General features: G+C 50.5%; 1 protein-coding gene across 1 annotated transcript in view; it reads left to right on the top strand.

Moving 5' to 3' along the window:
* The first annotated feature begins 301 nt into the window (after nucleotides 1–301).
* The window catches only part of LOC140185028 (uncharacterized), a 346,977-nt gene continuing 329,463 nt past the window's right edge, over nucleotides 302–17,815 (top strand). The window contains exon 1 of the mRNA XM_072238253.1: nucleotides 302–1,441. Coding sequence (XP_072094354.1) covers nucleotides 302–1,441 — 1,140 coding nt within the window. The remainder of the gene's footprint in view (nucleotides 1,442–17,815) is intronic.

The following is a 17,815-nucleotide window of genomic DNA, read 5'->3' as shown; positions in this document are numbered from 1 at the left end:
GTAGTGAGGTATCATTCTCCTTCTCTCAATGTGGGAAGAGATTCACTCACAGGCTACCCGCAAACACGCCAGTGAGTTCACAGTGGGGAGAGGCCATTCACCCGCTCTGTGTGAGGGAGGGGAACCACTCAGTCATCCAGTAATGAAGACACATCAGCAAGTTCACACCATAGTGAGATGCTCCACCTGTTCTGCAAGTGGGAAGCCATTCTGTTATTGATGCTAAAGGTATATCAGAAAATTCACCAGTGAGAGGACATTGACCTGCTCGGACGGTGGGAAGGCATTCACACACTCAACCATGCCACAGCGATACCAACGAGTTCACACTGAAAAGATGTCGTTCACCTGCTCAGACTGTGGGAACGGCTTCACTCACTCCTCCAAACTACAGAGACACCAGCGTGTTCACACCAGGGAGAGGCCATTCAGCTGCTCAGACTGTGGGGAGGGATTTGCTCAATCGTCCAACCTACAGACTCACCAGCGAGTTCACACTGGGGAGAAGCCATTCACCTGCTCAGACTGTGGGAAAGGATTCATTCAGTCAAATCACCTCCTACAACATCAGTTAGTGCACACTGGGGAGAGACTATTCACCTGCTCAGACTGTGAGCAGGGATTCACTCGGTCATCTGACCTACTGACACACCAGCGAGTTTACACTAGGGAGAAGCCATTCACCTGTTCTGAATGTGGAAAGGTATTTGCTCGGTCATCTGTACTGAAGGAGCATCAGCAAGTTCACACTTGGGAGAAGCCGTTCACTTGCTCTGAATGTGGGAAGGGATTTGCACGGTCATTTCAACTGAAGGTACATCAGCGAGTTCACACTGGGGAGAGGCCGCTCAGCTGCTCTAAATGTGGGAAAGGATTCACTGATTCATCTCAGCTCTTGAGACACCAGCAAACCCACTCTGGAGTGAAACCATTCCTCTGCTCAGAATGTGGGAAGGGATTCACCGATGCAGCTCAGCTGAAAGATCATCAGTTTGTTCACAGTGTGGAGAGGCCATTCACCTGCTCAGACTGTGGGAAAGGATTCACTCGGCGTTCTCGACTACTGACACACCAGTTAGACCACACTGGGGAGAAACCATTCCTCTGCTCAGAATGTGGGAAGAGATTCACCCATTCCGCTCAACTGAAGGAACATCAGCGACTTCACACTGGGGAATGGCCATTCACCTGCTCTGAATGTGGGAAGGGATTCACTTGGTCATCTCGACTGAAGGTGCATCAGCGAGTTCACACTGGGGAGAAACCGTTCATCTGCTCCGAATGTGGGAAGGGATTCACTCAGTCATCTGGACTTGTGAGGCACCAGCGAATTCACACTGGGGAGAAACCGTTCACCTGCTCAGATTGTGGGAAGGAATCCACTCGGTCATCTGAGTTTAAAATACATCAGCGAATTCACACTGGGGGATGCCACTCACCTGTTCTAAATGTGAGAAAGGATTCACTCAGACAACTCAATTAAGACTATAAGATATAGGAGCAGAAGTCGGCCATTCGGCCTTTCGAGTTTGCTCCACCATTCAGTCATGGGCTGATCCAATTCTTCCAGTCATCCCTACTCCCCTGCCTTCTCCCCAAACCCTTTGATCCCCTGTCTAATCAAGAACCTATCTCTCTCTGCCTTAAATGCACCCAATGACTTGGCCTCCACAGTTGCATATGGCAACAAATTCCACAAATTTACCACCCTCTGAGGAAAGTAAGTTCTCCTCATCTGTTTTCTAAATGGATGTCCTTCAATCCTGAAATTGTGCCCTCTTGTCATAGACTCCCCTTCCATGGGAAATAACTTTCGCATACCTGATCTGTTCAGAGCATTTAACATTCTGAATATTTCAATGAGATTCCACCCCCCACCCCCATTCCCCTGAACTCCAGGGAATACAGCCCAAGAGAAGCCAGATGCTGCTCGTATGCGTAACGTGCTGTGAGGTTTCACTGCTAATGTAATGGCTTCTTTGTAATGTTCACTGCTGAAGTAACGGTTTCTCTGTAGCAGCAATGTTCGTGTTATGGCTGGCGATAACAGGACTCTGGGATGCATGTCAGCCAATCAGGACTTTGTTGCTGTGTCTCGTGAATCTGGGACCAGTTGATTTTGTCAGAGACAAAGGTGGAGAGAGAAGACGCGAATGGAGAGATTTGCTGGACCGCCGGACAGGGTGGACTCGGAGCGAGGGTCCAAAGGGCAGTGACGATCGGAGGAGGCCAATGGGGACCGATCGGCCTATCAGTGAGCTCCAATTTTGCGCACAGACTGTTTAATAAGATTGGGTCCTTTTTTCAATTTTGTTTCTCTACTAACCATACAGTCAAAGTAAGAGTTATAAAGCTTAATCGTTTAATCGCAAAGTGTGTACTGTTTGTTATTTCTGGGCACTGATTTGTAACAAGGGACACGTCGAGCAGCATCCACCCAAACGAGATTTCTTCAGTTTGGCGGGGCAGGGGGTTATCACCCCCTAGATTAAGCCGCCAGGCAAAGCGAGAATTACAATTGTGGGGGTTACGTTCGGGATTGATTCCGTTGGATACTGAGTGATTACCCTGCGAAATGAACCAGTGGGGCAGATATATGTACTCCGGATGAATTGTTAATTCCACTGTTAAGTTCTGTTGAAGTTGTGATTGTGAGCGGAGACTTGATAAAATGGCGGATACAGCTTTTGTTCTCATGCAGACCAGCGCCGAGGTAGCTGGCGGCGGAGATTTCAAAGACAGGGTTCTGTCATTTCTGAGGAGTGAGGGGAAAGAGTGGTCGGAGTTGGAAGGTCTAATTAGTCCACGTCCCCCGGTGAAGAATAAGAATTCTGAGGTTGTATCCGCCCTGACATCTCTGGGAAGTAAATGGGAAAATCAGATTCCAGGTCCCAGCTATGGCGGGCTCCGCCTATTCTCTGGAATTACGCCCACCCCTAAAGGGGAGGAGGAGTATAAGACGTGGGTGGAACGGACCTTTCAGTTGTTAGATGATGGCAGTGCTCGGATGATGAAAAGCGACAGAGATTGGTTAAAAGTTTGAATGGGCGTGCCGCTGACGTGAGTGCTGTCAGGTTAAATTATCCTGTAGCGACAGCTGTCAGTTATCTGCAAGCACTGGGCAATGCTTTTGGTCCGACTGGAAGCCCAGTGGAGTTCCTGGTAGGGTTTCAAAACATGCGTCAGGAGAAGTGGGAAAAGCTTTCTGCTTTTATTTTACAGCTGCAGAGGCAGCTAAATTACTTACGGTGCAGAGGGGTCATTCCGGCGGCTGAGCTGGGACGGATATATAGCCAGGGGCGCACTGTCCCATGATCTGATTGTGTGGGATCTCTGACAGTCTCGCAACACGCATCCCTTCCATCTTTTGTTAAGCTGATCAGAGAGGTACGGGAAGAGGAGAACGCGGCGGAAGCGTGGGACGACTCAGTCAGCAGGTTACAGTCCTCGGTGGTGTCCCCTGCGGTGAAGTGACCACAGATAGCCTACCCCGGGGAGCGGTAGAGGAGATTGTGGCAGAGTGGAGATACGTCGGTTGTTATCAGCGGATGTGACCCCCCCCCCCATATGATGGAGCTGCTCGGCTGGGTGCAGATTCCCCAAGGGGATGAACAGTGCGGAGGGCTGCTGGCAGCAGGTCTCACGCCAGAAGGAGAGTGAGCCCCCGGGTACCTCAGCAGGGAGAGTCGTTGGGGAAACCTAGAAGGGACCCAGTGAGGGAACGGCCTGGTGTCTCTGGGGGAACACATTTCCAGCAATGTACCAAGGAACTCCCGAAAGCAAAAGACCCTATTCCTGAAGGCTTAGTGGGACCACACTCCAGTGCGTCGCTCTTGACAGAGGGTACCTTCGCTTAAACCATACTCGACACGGGATCGCAGGTCACGTTACTGTACCATTCGTTTTACAACCGGTATCTGAAGCATTTACCCTTGACACCATTCGGTGCACTGGAGATTTGGGGTCTCAGTGCTGGTGATTATCCATACCACGGTTATTTGTCAGTGAAACTGGAGTTCTCGGAGGCCGATGTGGGAGTGTCTGAGGGTCTTGATACATTCGTGCTGGTTTCCCTGTTGAGAAGGGCTGTGTTTCAATTCTGGTGGGGACCAACTCCCCCCTGGTGAGGAGGCTCATGGGGGCCTGTAAGGAGAAGGCGAGGGAGAGCTTTTTGGAGACCCTCTTCCTGCACCCAGTGTTTCAAGGTGCTTTTGAGGAAGTGCGTGGCAGCTTTGGGCTGGATACCAAATTTAAACGAGGGACTGTGTGGTTCACCCAGTCGAATCCAATGGTGATACGGCCCGGGGAAATAGCGAAAGTGATGGAGACCCACCATATTTTCCGGAGTGCCTGAGGGCGAACCCTTCTTAGTGGACGCTCTGGAGAACCACAAGGGGGTGTCGGGATTTCCCGCTGGACTACTGGTGAGGTCGGAATTGCAGAAGCCCTCGGCGAGCAGGATGGCAGTGATCGTCAGGAATACTACGAAGAGGGAGGTCACCTTCAAGCGGGGGATGCCCCTGGCGCATTTGTGCCCGGTGACGGTAACGTTTAGCGCCCCCGTGAGGCACGTCGGGGAGAAACTATTGGAAAAGCGGGGGAAGTTGACCGCTGAGTCATTCAACTTCGGGGACTCCCCGGTGCCGCCGGGTTGAAAAAGGAGGCTGGTAGAGAAGATGTTCAAATTGGAAGGTGTATTTTCCATTGTCGGGTTTGATGTGGGTTGATCCAAGAGCACTCGTCACACTATCCGGGTGACCGAGGACACCCCGTTTAGAGAGAGATCGCGGCGACTAGCAGACATGGAAGACGTGCGGCAGCATTTGTGTAAGTTGAAGGAAGCTGGGATCATCACTGAGTCCCGAAGCCCCTATGCGTCCCCAGTAGTAGTGGCCCGGAAGAAGAACGGGAAGGTACACATGTGTGTGGACTATAGGACTCTGAACAGTATACGGTCCCGCGGGTCGAAGACGCACTGGCCTGTCTGAGTGGTGCAAAGTGGTTCAGTTTGCTGGATTTGAGGAGTGGATATTACCAGATCCCCATGAGTGAGGCCGACAAATAGAAGACGGCATTTATATGTCCCCTGGGATGCTAACAGTTCGAAAGGATGCCCCAGGGCATATCGGGAGCCCGTGCAAACTTCCAGCGGGTCATGGAGAAGACGGTTGGGTATATGAACTTGCTTGAGGTGTTCATGAATTTGGATGACCTCACAGTATTTGGATCCACCTTGGAAGAACACGAAGCGAGGCTACTGAAGGTGCTCGGCTGCCTGAAGGCCGCAGGATTAAAACTTTCCCTGTCTGTTATCTAAATCGGACACATAATTTCACAAATGGAGTAGCTGCAGACCCGGCTAAGATGGAAGCGGTGTCCACCTGGCCGAGGCCCCAGACTGTGAGCGCCCTGCGCTCGTTCCTGGGGTTCTGTGGTTATTATCGGAGATTCCTGACGGGCCACGCCAAAGTGGGTCACCCCTTGAATCAGCTTCTGTGTGGTTACCCTCCCCTGGGGAAGAAAGGGAGGGGAGGAGGGACAGGAGGGTGGAGAATATCTAAACCCGTCGGAGACTTTTGGACAGAGGTGGATGATTTCAGCCTGAAGCACCGGGCCGGGGAGCCGGAACATTGATGCGGATGCTTTGTCCCGACAGGTGCATGAGGGACTGGACAGGGACGAGGAGGGGGAGAGCGTTCCTGCCCCTGGGGTGACAGGTACATGAGGGACTGGACAGGGACGAGGAGGGGGAGAGCGTTCCTGCCCCTGGGATGACGGGTACATGAGGGACTGGACAGGGACGAGGAGGGGGAGAGCGCTCCTGCCCCTGGGGTGACAGGTGCATGAGGGACTGGACAGGGACGAGGAGGGGGAGAGCGTTCCTGCCCCTGGGGTGACGGGTACATGAGGGACTGGACAGGGACGAGGAGGGGGAGAGCGCTCCTGCCCCTGGGGTGACGGCCCTGTGTCAGTTTGCCATCACCGTGAAGGCAGAGGAAAAGGAGCGGCCGGATCGAGCAGCGGATCAATGGGCGGCTTCCGATGACGTCATTCCCCAGGTTCACTGTGACCTCACTGCTGCCGGAATTGAGTTCTGGGGAAGTGGCGGCTGCTCAGCGGGATGACCCATCCTCTGGGTCCCACCCCTCCTTGTCTTTCTTCCCGGACCTCCTGTCCCATGATCCTCTCGTATCCCCTTTTGCCAATCACCTGTCCAGCTCTTGGCTCTATCCCGCCCCCTCCTGTCTTCTCTTATCATTTTGGATCTCCCCCTGCCCCTCCAACTTTCAAATCCCTTACTCACTCCTCCTTCAGTTAATCCTGACGAAGGGTCTCGGCCTGAAACGTCGACTGCACATCTTCCTAGAGACGCTGCCTGGCCTGCTGCGTTCACCAGCAACTTTGATGTTTGTTGCTTGAGGTTTAATCGGATCTTGTTTGACATGCTCGGTACCCTGGAGATCAGCAAGAAGAGCAGGTGGAGTCAACATATTGAGATCTGGTTCATTGTTACAACTGTTACACGAAATGAAGCTACTGGGTACTCGCCATGTTATCTGATGTTTGAGCGCGAGGCGAGGTTGCCCATTGACCCTTGTTTTGGGACTGATGAGGGTGACGTCCCACCGAAGCCTTATCTGAAGTATGTTGTGATATGAGGAGCGAGCTGAAAAGCGCTTATGAATTGACTGGGGCTGCAGCCGCCAAGCAGAATCGAGGAAATAAGAGGAGGTATGATCAGAAAGTGAGGTTCTCTCAACTCCTACCGGGAGTCCGAGTCCTCATAAGGAATTTGGGGCTACCTGGAAAGTACAAGTTAGCTGTCTGCTGGGCGGTCACACCCTATGTGGTGGAGAGTCAGATGCCAAACCTACCAGTGTTCCGGGTGAAACGAGAAGAGGGGAAGGGACCTGTCAAGATTCTCCATCGGAACCACCTGCTGCCTCTGGGACAAGAGGTGCAGGTAGACACAGAGCCAGACTTGGAGCCTACACCAGTAGAGGACTCTGCGAAAACGCAGGGCGATTCATGGCCCACAGCGGGAAAGGCTAGGCTGGGCCGGGCCACGCACATGAGAGAGAAGCTGAATCGGAGGATGATGATCTGGATGTGAAGTACATGCTGCCTTTCACTAACTCCCCGTTGATTGAGGAAGAAAGCCCTGGCCCTTTTCCCACTGAGTCAGGTGAGGTGGAGGGGGTGGGTGAGTTGTAGGCTGCCTGGGTTACAGCAGGACATTGAAGGAGAGGAAGCGGGGCCTGGACACGGGACAGAGGGCTCCGAGTTGTGGGGGTGGGGGTGGGGGCAAGCAGACACGAAGTGTCACCAGTAGCGTCTGAGTCTGAAGAGTTAGGTGAGGAGGTACGGATGTGTAGACCACCGTAGGTTGGCCTACGTAGCGCCTGGGGAACAGTGCGTGATCTCTGCTGTTGTGGCGAGCTATGTCACTGCCTTTTGCATCTGGATTGGACTTCGTGTTTGTAGGAAGGGTTGGCGAACTATCTCAACGTCATGAGGACATGACTAAATTTGGTTGGGGGAGAGTGTAACGCGCTGTAAGGGTTCACTGCTATGTAATGGTTTTTTTGTAATGTTCACTGCTGAAGGAATGGTTTCTCTGTAGCAGCAATGTTTTGGTTATGGGCGGAGATAACCGGACTGTTGATGCATGTTAGCCAATCAGGATTTTGTTGCCCTGTCTTGTGATTCTGGAAGCAGCTGCTTTTGCGGGCTTTTGCGAAAAGGAGAGAGAGAGAGATGAAGAGTGAAGACGCGAACGGAGAAATGTGTTAGATCGCCGAACGGGGTCGTCTCCGAGCGGAGGCCCAAAGGAGGAGATCGATGGAGGAAGAAGAACAACTGAACTGCGTGAGCTCCAACTTCGTGCGCACAGGACTGTTTAATCAGATTGGTGCCTTATTGTTATTTTATATAACTTTTCTCTGCTGACAATGCAATCAAAGTAATAATCGTTTAATTGCATATTGTGTACTGTTTGTTATTTCGGGGTACTGATTTATAACAGGGGACATCGCGCAGCATCCACCCCGACGAGATTTATTAAATTTGGCGGGGCGGGGGGATTGTCACCCCCTGATTAAGCCTAGAGGAAGCGCGTGTTACAATACATTTCCCTTCCATTTATAAAATAGTTAACCCTTTCATTTCTTCTTCCATACACTTCCCGACACTGTGCTCCATCTGCCAATTTTTTGCCCATACTCCTAAAATCTGATTCAGTCCACCATTTCGTTTGCCCCCATTACTAATTCTCGTTTACCCACGGCCGGAAATTCACTCTCTCCTCCCTTTAGCACGTCATGTAGCTGAAGAAACCTTTGGTGTCCTCTTTTATATCACTGTCTAGCTTAAATTCGTATTCCATCTTTACGTTCTTAATGACTTTTTAGTTGACTTCTTTTGGTTTTCATAAGCTTCCGAATTGTCTAACTTCCCACTATTTTTTTTTTACTCAATTATATCGCCTCTCTTAGATTTTTATGCTGGCATTGACATTCCTGCGAAATTCTTCTTCTTTTGTGATGTATTTATCCCGAGCCTTCCGAATTGCTTCCGGAAATTCCAGCCATTGCTGCTCTGCCGTAGTCCCTGCCAGTGTTCCCTTCCGATTAATTCTGGCCGATTGTAATTGTCTCTGTGATTACCGGTACTCTGCTGTAATACCAGCACATCCGGTTCAGCTTCTCCTTCTCAAACCTCAAGGTGAGCTCAGAAACATTCTGCTCATTTGCCCCTAAAGGTTGTTTTGCTTTCAGGTTTCCAGTCAGTTTCTCTTCATTGCCCCACACCCAGTGCAGGAGAGCAGATCCTCCAGTGGGTTCAAACGTCAGCTGCCTTAAAAAGCGATCTCGAAGGCACTCTAGAAATTCCCAGAAATGGAATCCAGGATTAACCTGATTTTCCCCATCTACACGCATATTTAAATCCCCCATGACTATTCTACCATTTCCCTTTCGGTAAGCATTCACTGTGTCCCGTTGTAATTTGTAGGTCACATCCTCACTGCGGTTGCGTGGTCTGAACAGGGTCTTTTCACCTTGTAGTTCCTCAGCTCTATCCACAATGATTCAACACCTTCCGCCCTTATATCACCTCTTTCTAATGATTTGATTTTGTTTGTTTGTTTGGTTTTTTTTAACAAACAGAGCTATGCTACCACCTCTGCCTTCCAGCCTGTTTTTTCCATACTATATGTATCCTTGGATACTAATCTCCCAGCTACAATCTGCTTTCAGCTATTGTCGTCAGTCATTAGTCGCAGAGGCGGTCATTAAGATGGGGCGGCTTTTCACCAATTTAAAAAAAAAGTGTTTATCCAAACCCCGCCCTATATTTTCACGTTAGCCCGTTATTCATGTGGAAGTTGGAGACTAGAGAACTGGCAGTGGATTGGCCACCCAGTATCACACCAGCCCTACAGTTGTCTGGGGACGTCAGACTGTGAGGTACTGAGCAGGAAAGGGAATAGATAGACATATCCACAGAACAAATGCTGCGCGGCATTCTGGAGCAGTACATTGATTGGCATATGGCGGGACACCGAGTTTATGAGTCACCATGACGGTGTTTTACTCCCTCACGTCCACGCCCCCTCCCTCCACCACACAGACTACCCTAATGTCCCGGAACTGCCGGTAGCGGGGAAAACCCGCCCGGAAATAACACCTTGGCCATCAGGCGGTGAATGAGAGGAAACAGAGCCCGGGCTGGAGACACACAGCGGCCCGCACTGGCTAGTGCTCAGGACGCCGCTTTATTCATGAACTGAAGCACCGAGGTGACCGGATATTTCACCGCGCCGATCAGCTGCTCCCTGAATTTCGACTGAGTCACCGCGTAAATAAATGTATTCGTGCAGCAGCTGAAATTCCTCAGCAAAACTCCGACATAGTGAAAGATCCATTCGGAATCACTGAAATCAGATCCTTTTCCTGCGACTTGATAATATATGACATTTACAACGTATGCCATCCACAGGAGGATGAAGTTGCCGGACAGTGTGAAGAGTAAAACCACAGATCTCCTCCTGCTCTCCATCTCCGGGTCACTGCGGTTCTCCCCCTTGCTCTGACCCTTCAGCCCCTTACGGACCCGACTGGCCACTAAAATGTGTCTGACTGTCAGAGCGTTGAGCAGCAGGATCCCAGCGAAAGGGAGGAACGGAGTTAAAACCATATCCAGCCAGTCATATACCATCCATCCAGGGTCAGTGAAAAAATTGTTTATGGTTCTACAAAACCACGGTACGTTATCGATGATCACGCTGTGTTCAAACGTGAAGTATCGGGGTATGTTTTTCAGACAGAACAGCATGCCGGTTGTTGTCAGAACCACAGCCGCATTTTTCCCGGTGCAATATTTTGTTTTCAGCTTCTGGCTGCAAATGGCGACAAACCGATCAAAGGTGAAAGTGACGGTGAACCAACCGAACAGTCGGTGGCTGCGTACGTCAGTGAATCGATAACACTGCAGACAGGGGTGATGTCCAGAAAATTCCACGGGAAGTAATACCAATTGATTCGAGACAAAATGACCTCGGTGACAATAGTCAGTAGATCCGCCGCTGCCATGGCCACCAGGTAGCGAGTGGTGCAGGTAGAGAGGCCGCACTTTCCCCGGGACAGGATCACAATCGCCATTAAATTGACTGGAGAGAGAGAGAGAGAGAGGGGGGGAGAGAGAGAGAGGTGTGGGAGTGGGGGAGAACCGACCCTAGCATTACTGAACACATTCTCCAGGAATTAAAGAGGGATCGGACTTCAGCTAAAGATCAAGCGTGCCAGAGTCTGTGAACGGCTGCTAATCTAACATCGGACACGGGTCACACTGTCTCTGACCTGCCTTTTTCAGTATGAAGATACGACGATGTGTGAACAATCGTCGAGGATAAAAATAAGCTGTATGAACAACAACGATCGGTGCTGATCCCGATTCCAGTCACTGACGGAGCCGGTTTCACTGATTTAACCGTGACTGACCAGGCCTCCTGAAGCTCAGCGTCTGATTGGACCGAGAAGGGATACAGAGGGGAGCAACGCACGCGAAATACTGGCGGGACCCAAAAAAAAATCTATCGTTTCGGGGGCGAGACCTATCTTCAGGTCGATACAGCGCCCAATTTACGACGGGTCTCAGGAACAACTTGGTAACCAGAGACTGAATGACTCCGTTAACGGATTAATTCTCCAGCACAGTTCAATTCGATAACACGCGGCAGCAGATGCATGGACACTGGTTCAGGTGATCTGTGCCAGACTCCACCGGGAAACGTGAAACACTGGACCAGGGGTTCTGTCTGAATAATAACTCAGTACAAGTGAACTTCACAATGTAAACCCATCCCAGTCACCCCTTCACGGGGACCCTCCGTTTCCCAGCTGTGGGACAACTCTGGACAAGGTCCCATTAAAAGCCTCCCAGTTACACCGTCCAGGAGAACTGCCCGCCCCGGTACTGGGACAAATCTGGACAAGATAATATTAAAGGCAAAAACAAAGTTCAGGTCGATCCCCTGAGTTAGAGGAGAGACCGGGGATTCGTTCATCTTGTCATTAAATATGAAATAATCAGGATGTTGAATTGATAGTATAAATATCTTTGACGGATATCTATGCAAAGATCATCAACTTGGAAGCTTGTCGATTGATCATAAACAGGTTCACACCGGTTAACACACGGAAATACCAAACATAAACTGCTCTGCTCACTCACCAGGAACTCCAGTGACGGCAATGAACAGGTACAATATTTTCTGCACACTGTAGTACCGTTTCAACATTGCCGACATTTCCCCTGCGCGGCAATGTGTCCCCCTGTGCCTCAGGCGGTCTATTGGAATGAAATGTTGAAGCACCACATGTCCCGGGTTTATAAACACCATCTAACGACCCCACAGGGACAGACTTCAACATATTGTATAATAAAACTCCTTAACTTATTTAGAAACCTATTACATCAGACAGGTGCCATCCCTGCGGTGACAGGTTGTGATTAATTTAGTGAATTAATTTTTAGACCACTTGTGTGAGTTAATTTGTCCCAGTAACAGCATCAGAACCTTCGAGGTGTCTTATCAATAGCATTTGCTTCCACTGTAAATATGTACTTCAGGAAAATGGAAATCATTTATCAAATACAGAATATTGAAATAAAGTCTGTAAAATTGCATTGAATCGCCCACTATTGCCATTCTCGTCAACGGTATAAACTCTTGATGTAGTTGGTGTTTTTGTGGACTCGACCTAGAGGGTCCTTTGTAAGCTGTCTGTGTGTGGCGACATGAATAACCACTTTCCGATCCATGAAACCTTCCAACTACTTCACTGACTTAGTCATAGTCAGAACATTTGGGGCCTCGTCCCAAAACTACCCCTGACCCTACCGCATGGCCATAAAACTCAACAGTCCAGTGGTGGTGGGGTGAGAATTTCTTAATCATATCACCCCACATATGTCAAAGAACATGGCGGAGAGCTGGAAAGGTACATGAAACTTCCGTTATGTGTGTGTGTGTGTGTGTGTGTGAGACTGTGTGTGTGTCTGTGTGTGTGACTGTGTGTGTTTTGTGTGTGTGTGTGTGTGTGTGTGTGCGCGCGAGTATCTGTATGTGTGTGCATGTGTGTCTGTCTGCGAGAGTGTCTCTGTGTGTGACTGTGTGTGTGTGTGTGTGTGTGTGTGTGTGTGTGTCTGTGTGTGTGACTGTGTGTGTTGTGTGTGTGTGTCTGTGTGTGTGTGACTGTGTGTGTGTGTGTGTGTGTGTGTTTCTGTGACTGTGTGCGCGAGTGTCTGTGTGTGTGTGTCTGTGTGTGTGACTGTGTGTGTTGTGTCTGTGTGTGTGTGTCTGTGTGTGTGACTGTGTGTGTTGTGTCTGTGTGTGTCTATCTGTGTGTGTCTGTGTGTGTGTCTGAGTGTGTGTCTGTGCGTGTGTGTGTCTGTGTGTGTGTGTGTGTGTGTGTGTGTTTCTGTGTCTGTGTGCGAGAGTGCCTGTGTGTGTGCTTTCACGCACTTTCAAATCTTGTGCATCCCCAATCTGCGCGCACCGCTAAAACTCTGCAACCCCCACATTCAAATTAGATTCTCCAAGTAACAGTGACTTCAAACACTTCACATCATGGCTGCCTGAACCATAAATTCAAATTGCATTTATTGCTAATGTTTGTACGAATGAAAGAACCTTGATATTCGTCACAGCCCCAAATCAGCAGGCACCCCGACATACACATTGGATTATACCAAATCCTTTCGCACTCCAAATTCCATATGCACACCACGTTCGCCGATAAACTCCTAAATTTACGGAGATACCCAAATCTGTGTGCACCCCCAAGTTAACAGACACCACAAAACGCCGACACCAAATCTGACACACCCGAACTCGGTGCGCATCTCCAAGTCTGCCGGCAATACCAAATGTGTGTGAAGCCTTCAATTTACCAAAACCCCCAAATCCCGAGATTCGTGTGCATCCCCAAACCCAAAGACGCTCCAAATCGGCTGGTATCACCAAATTAATCTGTACCCCGAAATACTCGTAAACTTCACTAAATCTGCATGCACCGCTAAATTCATGTTGATTGGCGTATTCTTAACATCCGCCTACATCAGAGCGCATCCCCAAATCAGTATGGACCGCCAAATCCGTGTGCGCCCGCAAATTAGAGCATGATCCCAAATCATTGTGAACCCCAATTCCGTGCGCAACCTAAAACCAATGACTCCGAAATATGCACATCAGTACCCAGAGGAAGAAAAATTTTAAACAGGTTACAAAATAAATGCTTCTACCTTAAAAGATTAGTAAGAAAAACAGCTCAAAGTTCAATGACATCCTAAATCTGTCGGCACACCAAAGTCTCACACATCCTCAACTCCGTGTGCAATCCCATATTCTTCGACCCTTCCTAAATCAGTGCACATCTCCAAATCCATGTGCAGTCCCCTAAAATGCAAGGCTAAATTCAAAGTTCAGGACACCCCAAATCCAAGTGCAGCCACAAATCTACCAATACACGTAGAATTGTGTCCACCCGCAAATCAGTGGGTACACCAACAAACCTATGTACTTACATGGAGCACCCAAATTAACTGACAGCTCGAAATCTGTGTGCAGCTCCAAATCTAGCAGCGCTCTCAAATCTGTGCGCACCTCTAAATCCATGTGCAAGCCCTTCAGTCATCGAACCCCAGGTTTGCCGACACCTCCCGAGATGTGCACGCATCCCCAAATCGATATGTCGACGCACATCCAACACCCAAAGGGACCCAGAATCATGCGGATCCAAGGCGACCTTGCTTTGTGGATCCAGAATTGTCTTGCACAGAAAAGGCAGAGAGTGGTTGTAGACGGGTCATGTTTTGCATATAGGTCGGTGACCGGTGCTGTGCTTCAGGGATCTTCTCTGGGAGCCCTTCTCTTCGTGATTTTTATAAATTACATGAAATGAGGAAGTGGAGGGATGGGCTATTAAATTTGCTGATGACACAAAGGATGTCAGTGTTGTGGACAGTGTGAGTGGCTGTCAGAGGTTACAGCGGGACATCGACGGGATACAAAACTGGGCATAGAGGTGGCAGATGGAGTTCAACCCAGATAAATGTTGTTCAACCCAGATACCATCATTTAGGAAGGTCAAATATGATGGTAGAATATACTATTATTGGTAAGACTGCTGGCAGTGTGAACGATCAGAGGGATCTTGGGGTCTAAGTCCATACAACACTCAAAGTTGCTGCGCAGGTTGACTGTGTGGGTAAGAAGGCATGTGGTGCATTGGCATTCATCAACCGTGGGATCGAGTTTAAGAGCTGAGAGGTAATGTTACAGCTATATCTGACCCTGGTCAGACCACACTTGGAGTACTACATAGCCTCAAGATTCGGGGGTGTAGATTTAGGATGGAGATGAGGAGGAACTTCTTTTTCCCAGAGAGTGATGAATCTGTGGAATTATCTGCCCAATTCGCAGTGGAGGCTACATGAGTAAATATGTTTAAGACAAGTTTGAATAGACGCTTGCATATTGGGGGAATTAAGAGTTGTGGGGGAAATACAGGTAGGCAGAGATGAATCCATGGCCAGCTCAGCCATGATCATATTGAATGGCGGAGCAGGCTCGCCGGGTCAGATAACCTATTTCTGCTACTTTTTCATGTGTTCTTATGTTCACAGCCGGGCTTGGGACCGCCTCAGACAGACTTAAAGGAAAAAAAAAACAACAACTGATATTTGATCTTTTTCATCTTTATAAATAACTCTCTCTCTGCTACAGAAGCCGAGCCATCCTTGTGTGAGCAGGTCAGAGACACAGGACGGGCACTTGCTGGTGTACATTCCAGAGGTGAGTGGCGAGGACCCCGTCCCATCAGTCTCAGCTTGGTCCTGACGGTTGCAGGGGAGGGGGGGAAGGTGCGACTGGGACAGTGGGGGAGCAGGCGACGTGCGGAGGAGATCTCGTACTGAATCGCCAACCCACCGCTCGGCCTACAGATGCACAAGTTCCTGCCTGTCGAAGTGCTTGCACTTCTTCACCGAGTCTTCGTGGTGGAGAATCTTCAGGACGCCTACGTGACCGTCTACGACTACTACGAGAATTGTAGGCACCTGGCCCCTCCCCTTTCCCCTCCCGAACCACTCACTGCAACCCTGCCAGCGGACACACCTCCTCCCTGTTCCCTGCCCAGAGGTTTCTGCCCCACTGCCCTCTCCGCAGTCCCACTGAATGTCACTCCTTGCCCCTTCAGACCGCTGGGCACCCCTCCCTCCAATCCCTCTCCTTACGCGCTCCATATCCCTCTACACAGCTCCCTCCAATCCCTCTCCTTACGCGCTTCATATCCCTCTACACAGCTCCCTTTGTCCAACACCCTACCCATTCACAAATTCACTCCTCTGCACTCACCCTCTCGCCTCTCCCTCAAACCCTTCGCATCCCGTTCCTCATGTTCTCGAACACTCCATCCACTTGCTCATTGCGTCACATCTTCCCGTCCAATTCCTCCCCACCCGACCCGCCCTCAATCTCCGTCCACTCCTCTGGCTCTATCTCCCCTGATTCTCCGAGCCCGTCGCCCCTCGGTCCCCTCCCTTATCTCACTGCGTCACATCCTCTCGTCCAGTTCCTCTCCACCCGACCAGCACCCGCCCCCCAACACTCCGTCCGATCTTCTGCCCCCATCTCCTCGATTCTCAGAGCCCGTCGCCCCTTGGTCCCCTCCACTCGCTCTGCACGCCCATCCCACCCAGCCCCCGGACCCAAAACGATCCCCCGTGCACACCTTTGACCTCCCTGCACTCACACTCTGACAGCTTCTCCTCACCCAGTTCTGCTCAATCACGCCCTTTCATCTCCATTGCCTCCTACCCTCTACTCGCCCCTACTGCCACACCTTCCCCTCCCTCTCCTGCAGACCCCTCCACGCTCCTGAAGAGTGGCGTCTCATGCGGTCCACGCCACTCCCTTTCTCTCCCCTCCCTTCCTCCAGCCCATCTGACTATTGAATCCCTCCCATTTTATCCCCGTCAGATGAGGCCGCCATCGCTGGATACCACTGGCCAGCACCAGGTGAGATCCCGCGGAGACCCTTCCACCGCGAGGGCGATGTGGCGAGTTTGACCGCTCCCCCCCCCACCCCGCCCACCGCTGCCCGCGCTTCCCTCCCACCTCCCTGACACCATTCCTCAGGGCTGGATGCGGCCTTCTCCTGTGGGCGTGTTCCTTTCCAGGGTCAGCATGCAGAGCGGGTTGGTCATGTATGAGGTCCTCCCACCGTTTACTGAGGCGTGCATTAGAACAAAGGGTATCTGGGAATACAGGTCTACAATTCAGTGAAAGTGGCTTCACGGGTAGATCGGGTCGTATAGAAAGCTTTCGACGCATTGACCTTCAAAACACGAAGCACTGAGTGCAGGAGATTGGACGTTATGTTGAAGTTGTAGAACCGTTCAAGAGGCCTTATTTGAAATTCTGGTCAACTACCTACAGGCGAGATTAACTGAGTGCAGAGACACTTTACAGGGTTGTTAGAAGAAAGACCGTTACAGCGCAGTGCAAGCGCTTCGGCCGACAATGTTGCCGGGCCTTGAGGAACTGGGATTTCGGGAAATGTTGAATAGGGTCGGACTTAATTCCCAGGAACGCGGACGACTGAGGTGAGATTCGATCGAAGTATACAGAATTATGAGGGAAATAGATTGGGTAAATGCAAGCAGGCTTTTCCCACTGAGGTTGCGCAAGAATAGAGGTCAAGGATTAAGGGTCAAAGTGAAATGCTTAGGGGGAACATGAGGAGGAACTTCTTCCCTCAGAGGGTGGTGAGCGTGCGGAACCAGCTGCCAGCAGAAGTGTTGGATGCAATTTTGATTTCAACAGTTAAGTTTGGATCAGTATATACAGGTCGGAGGGTTCTGGAGGGCTATGGCCCTGGTGCAAATCAGTGGGACTAGACACAGTTACGGTCGGCAAGGACTAGACGTGTTCTTCGCCAGAAGGACAGCAGCAGTCACAGGAGGTGATCACCCGCCGTGTAATTCCGAGGAGACAAAGGTAGAAAATGGTATCCCTCCCTCACACCGTCACGCACCGACAGGTCGGACGCCGGGCTTAAGCCAGCAGTATCCGATCTCCCCATAAACCCACAAAATGGTCAGAGGGAAATGCCGTTTAACAGAGCAACACAACGCAGGCTGAATGGCAGGATTCTCAGCGGTGAGGAAGAGCAGAGAGATCTCGGGGTCTACGTCCACAGATCCCTGAAAGTCGTCACGCAAGTTTACAGGGTGTTTAGGAAGGCGTACG

This window comes from Mobula birostris, chromosome 20, assembly GCF_030028105.1.
Source record: "Mobula birostris isolate sMobBir1 chromosome 20, sMobBir1.hap1, whole genome shotgun sequence".
In the NCBI taxonomy this organism is placed as follows: Eukaryota; Metazoa; Chordata; class Chondrichthyes; order Myliobatiformes; family Myliobatidae; genus Mobula; species Mobula birostris.
The sequence above is the reverse complement of the archived record's forward strand: the minus strand, read 5'-3'. Positions and strand labels throughout refer to the sequence as shown.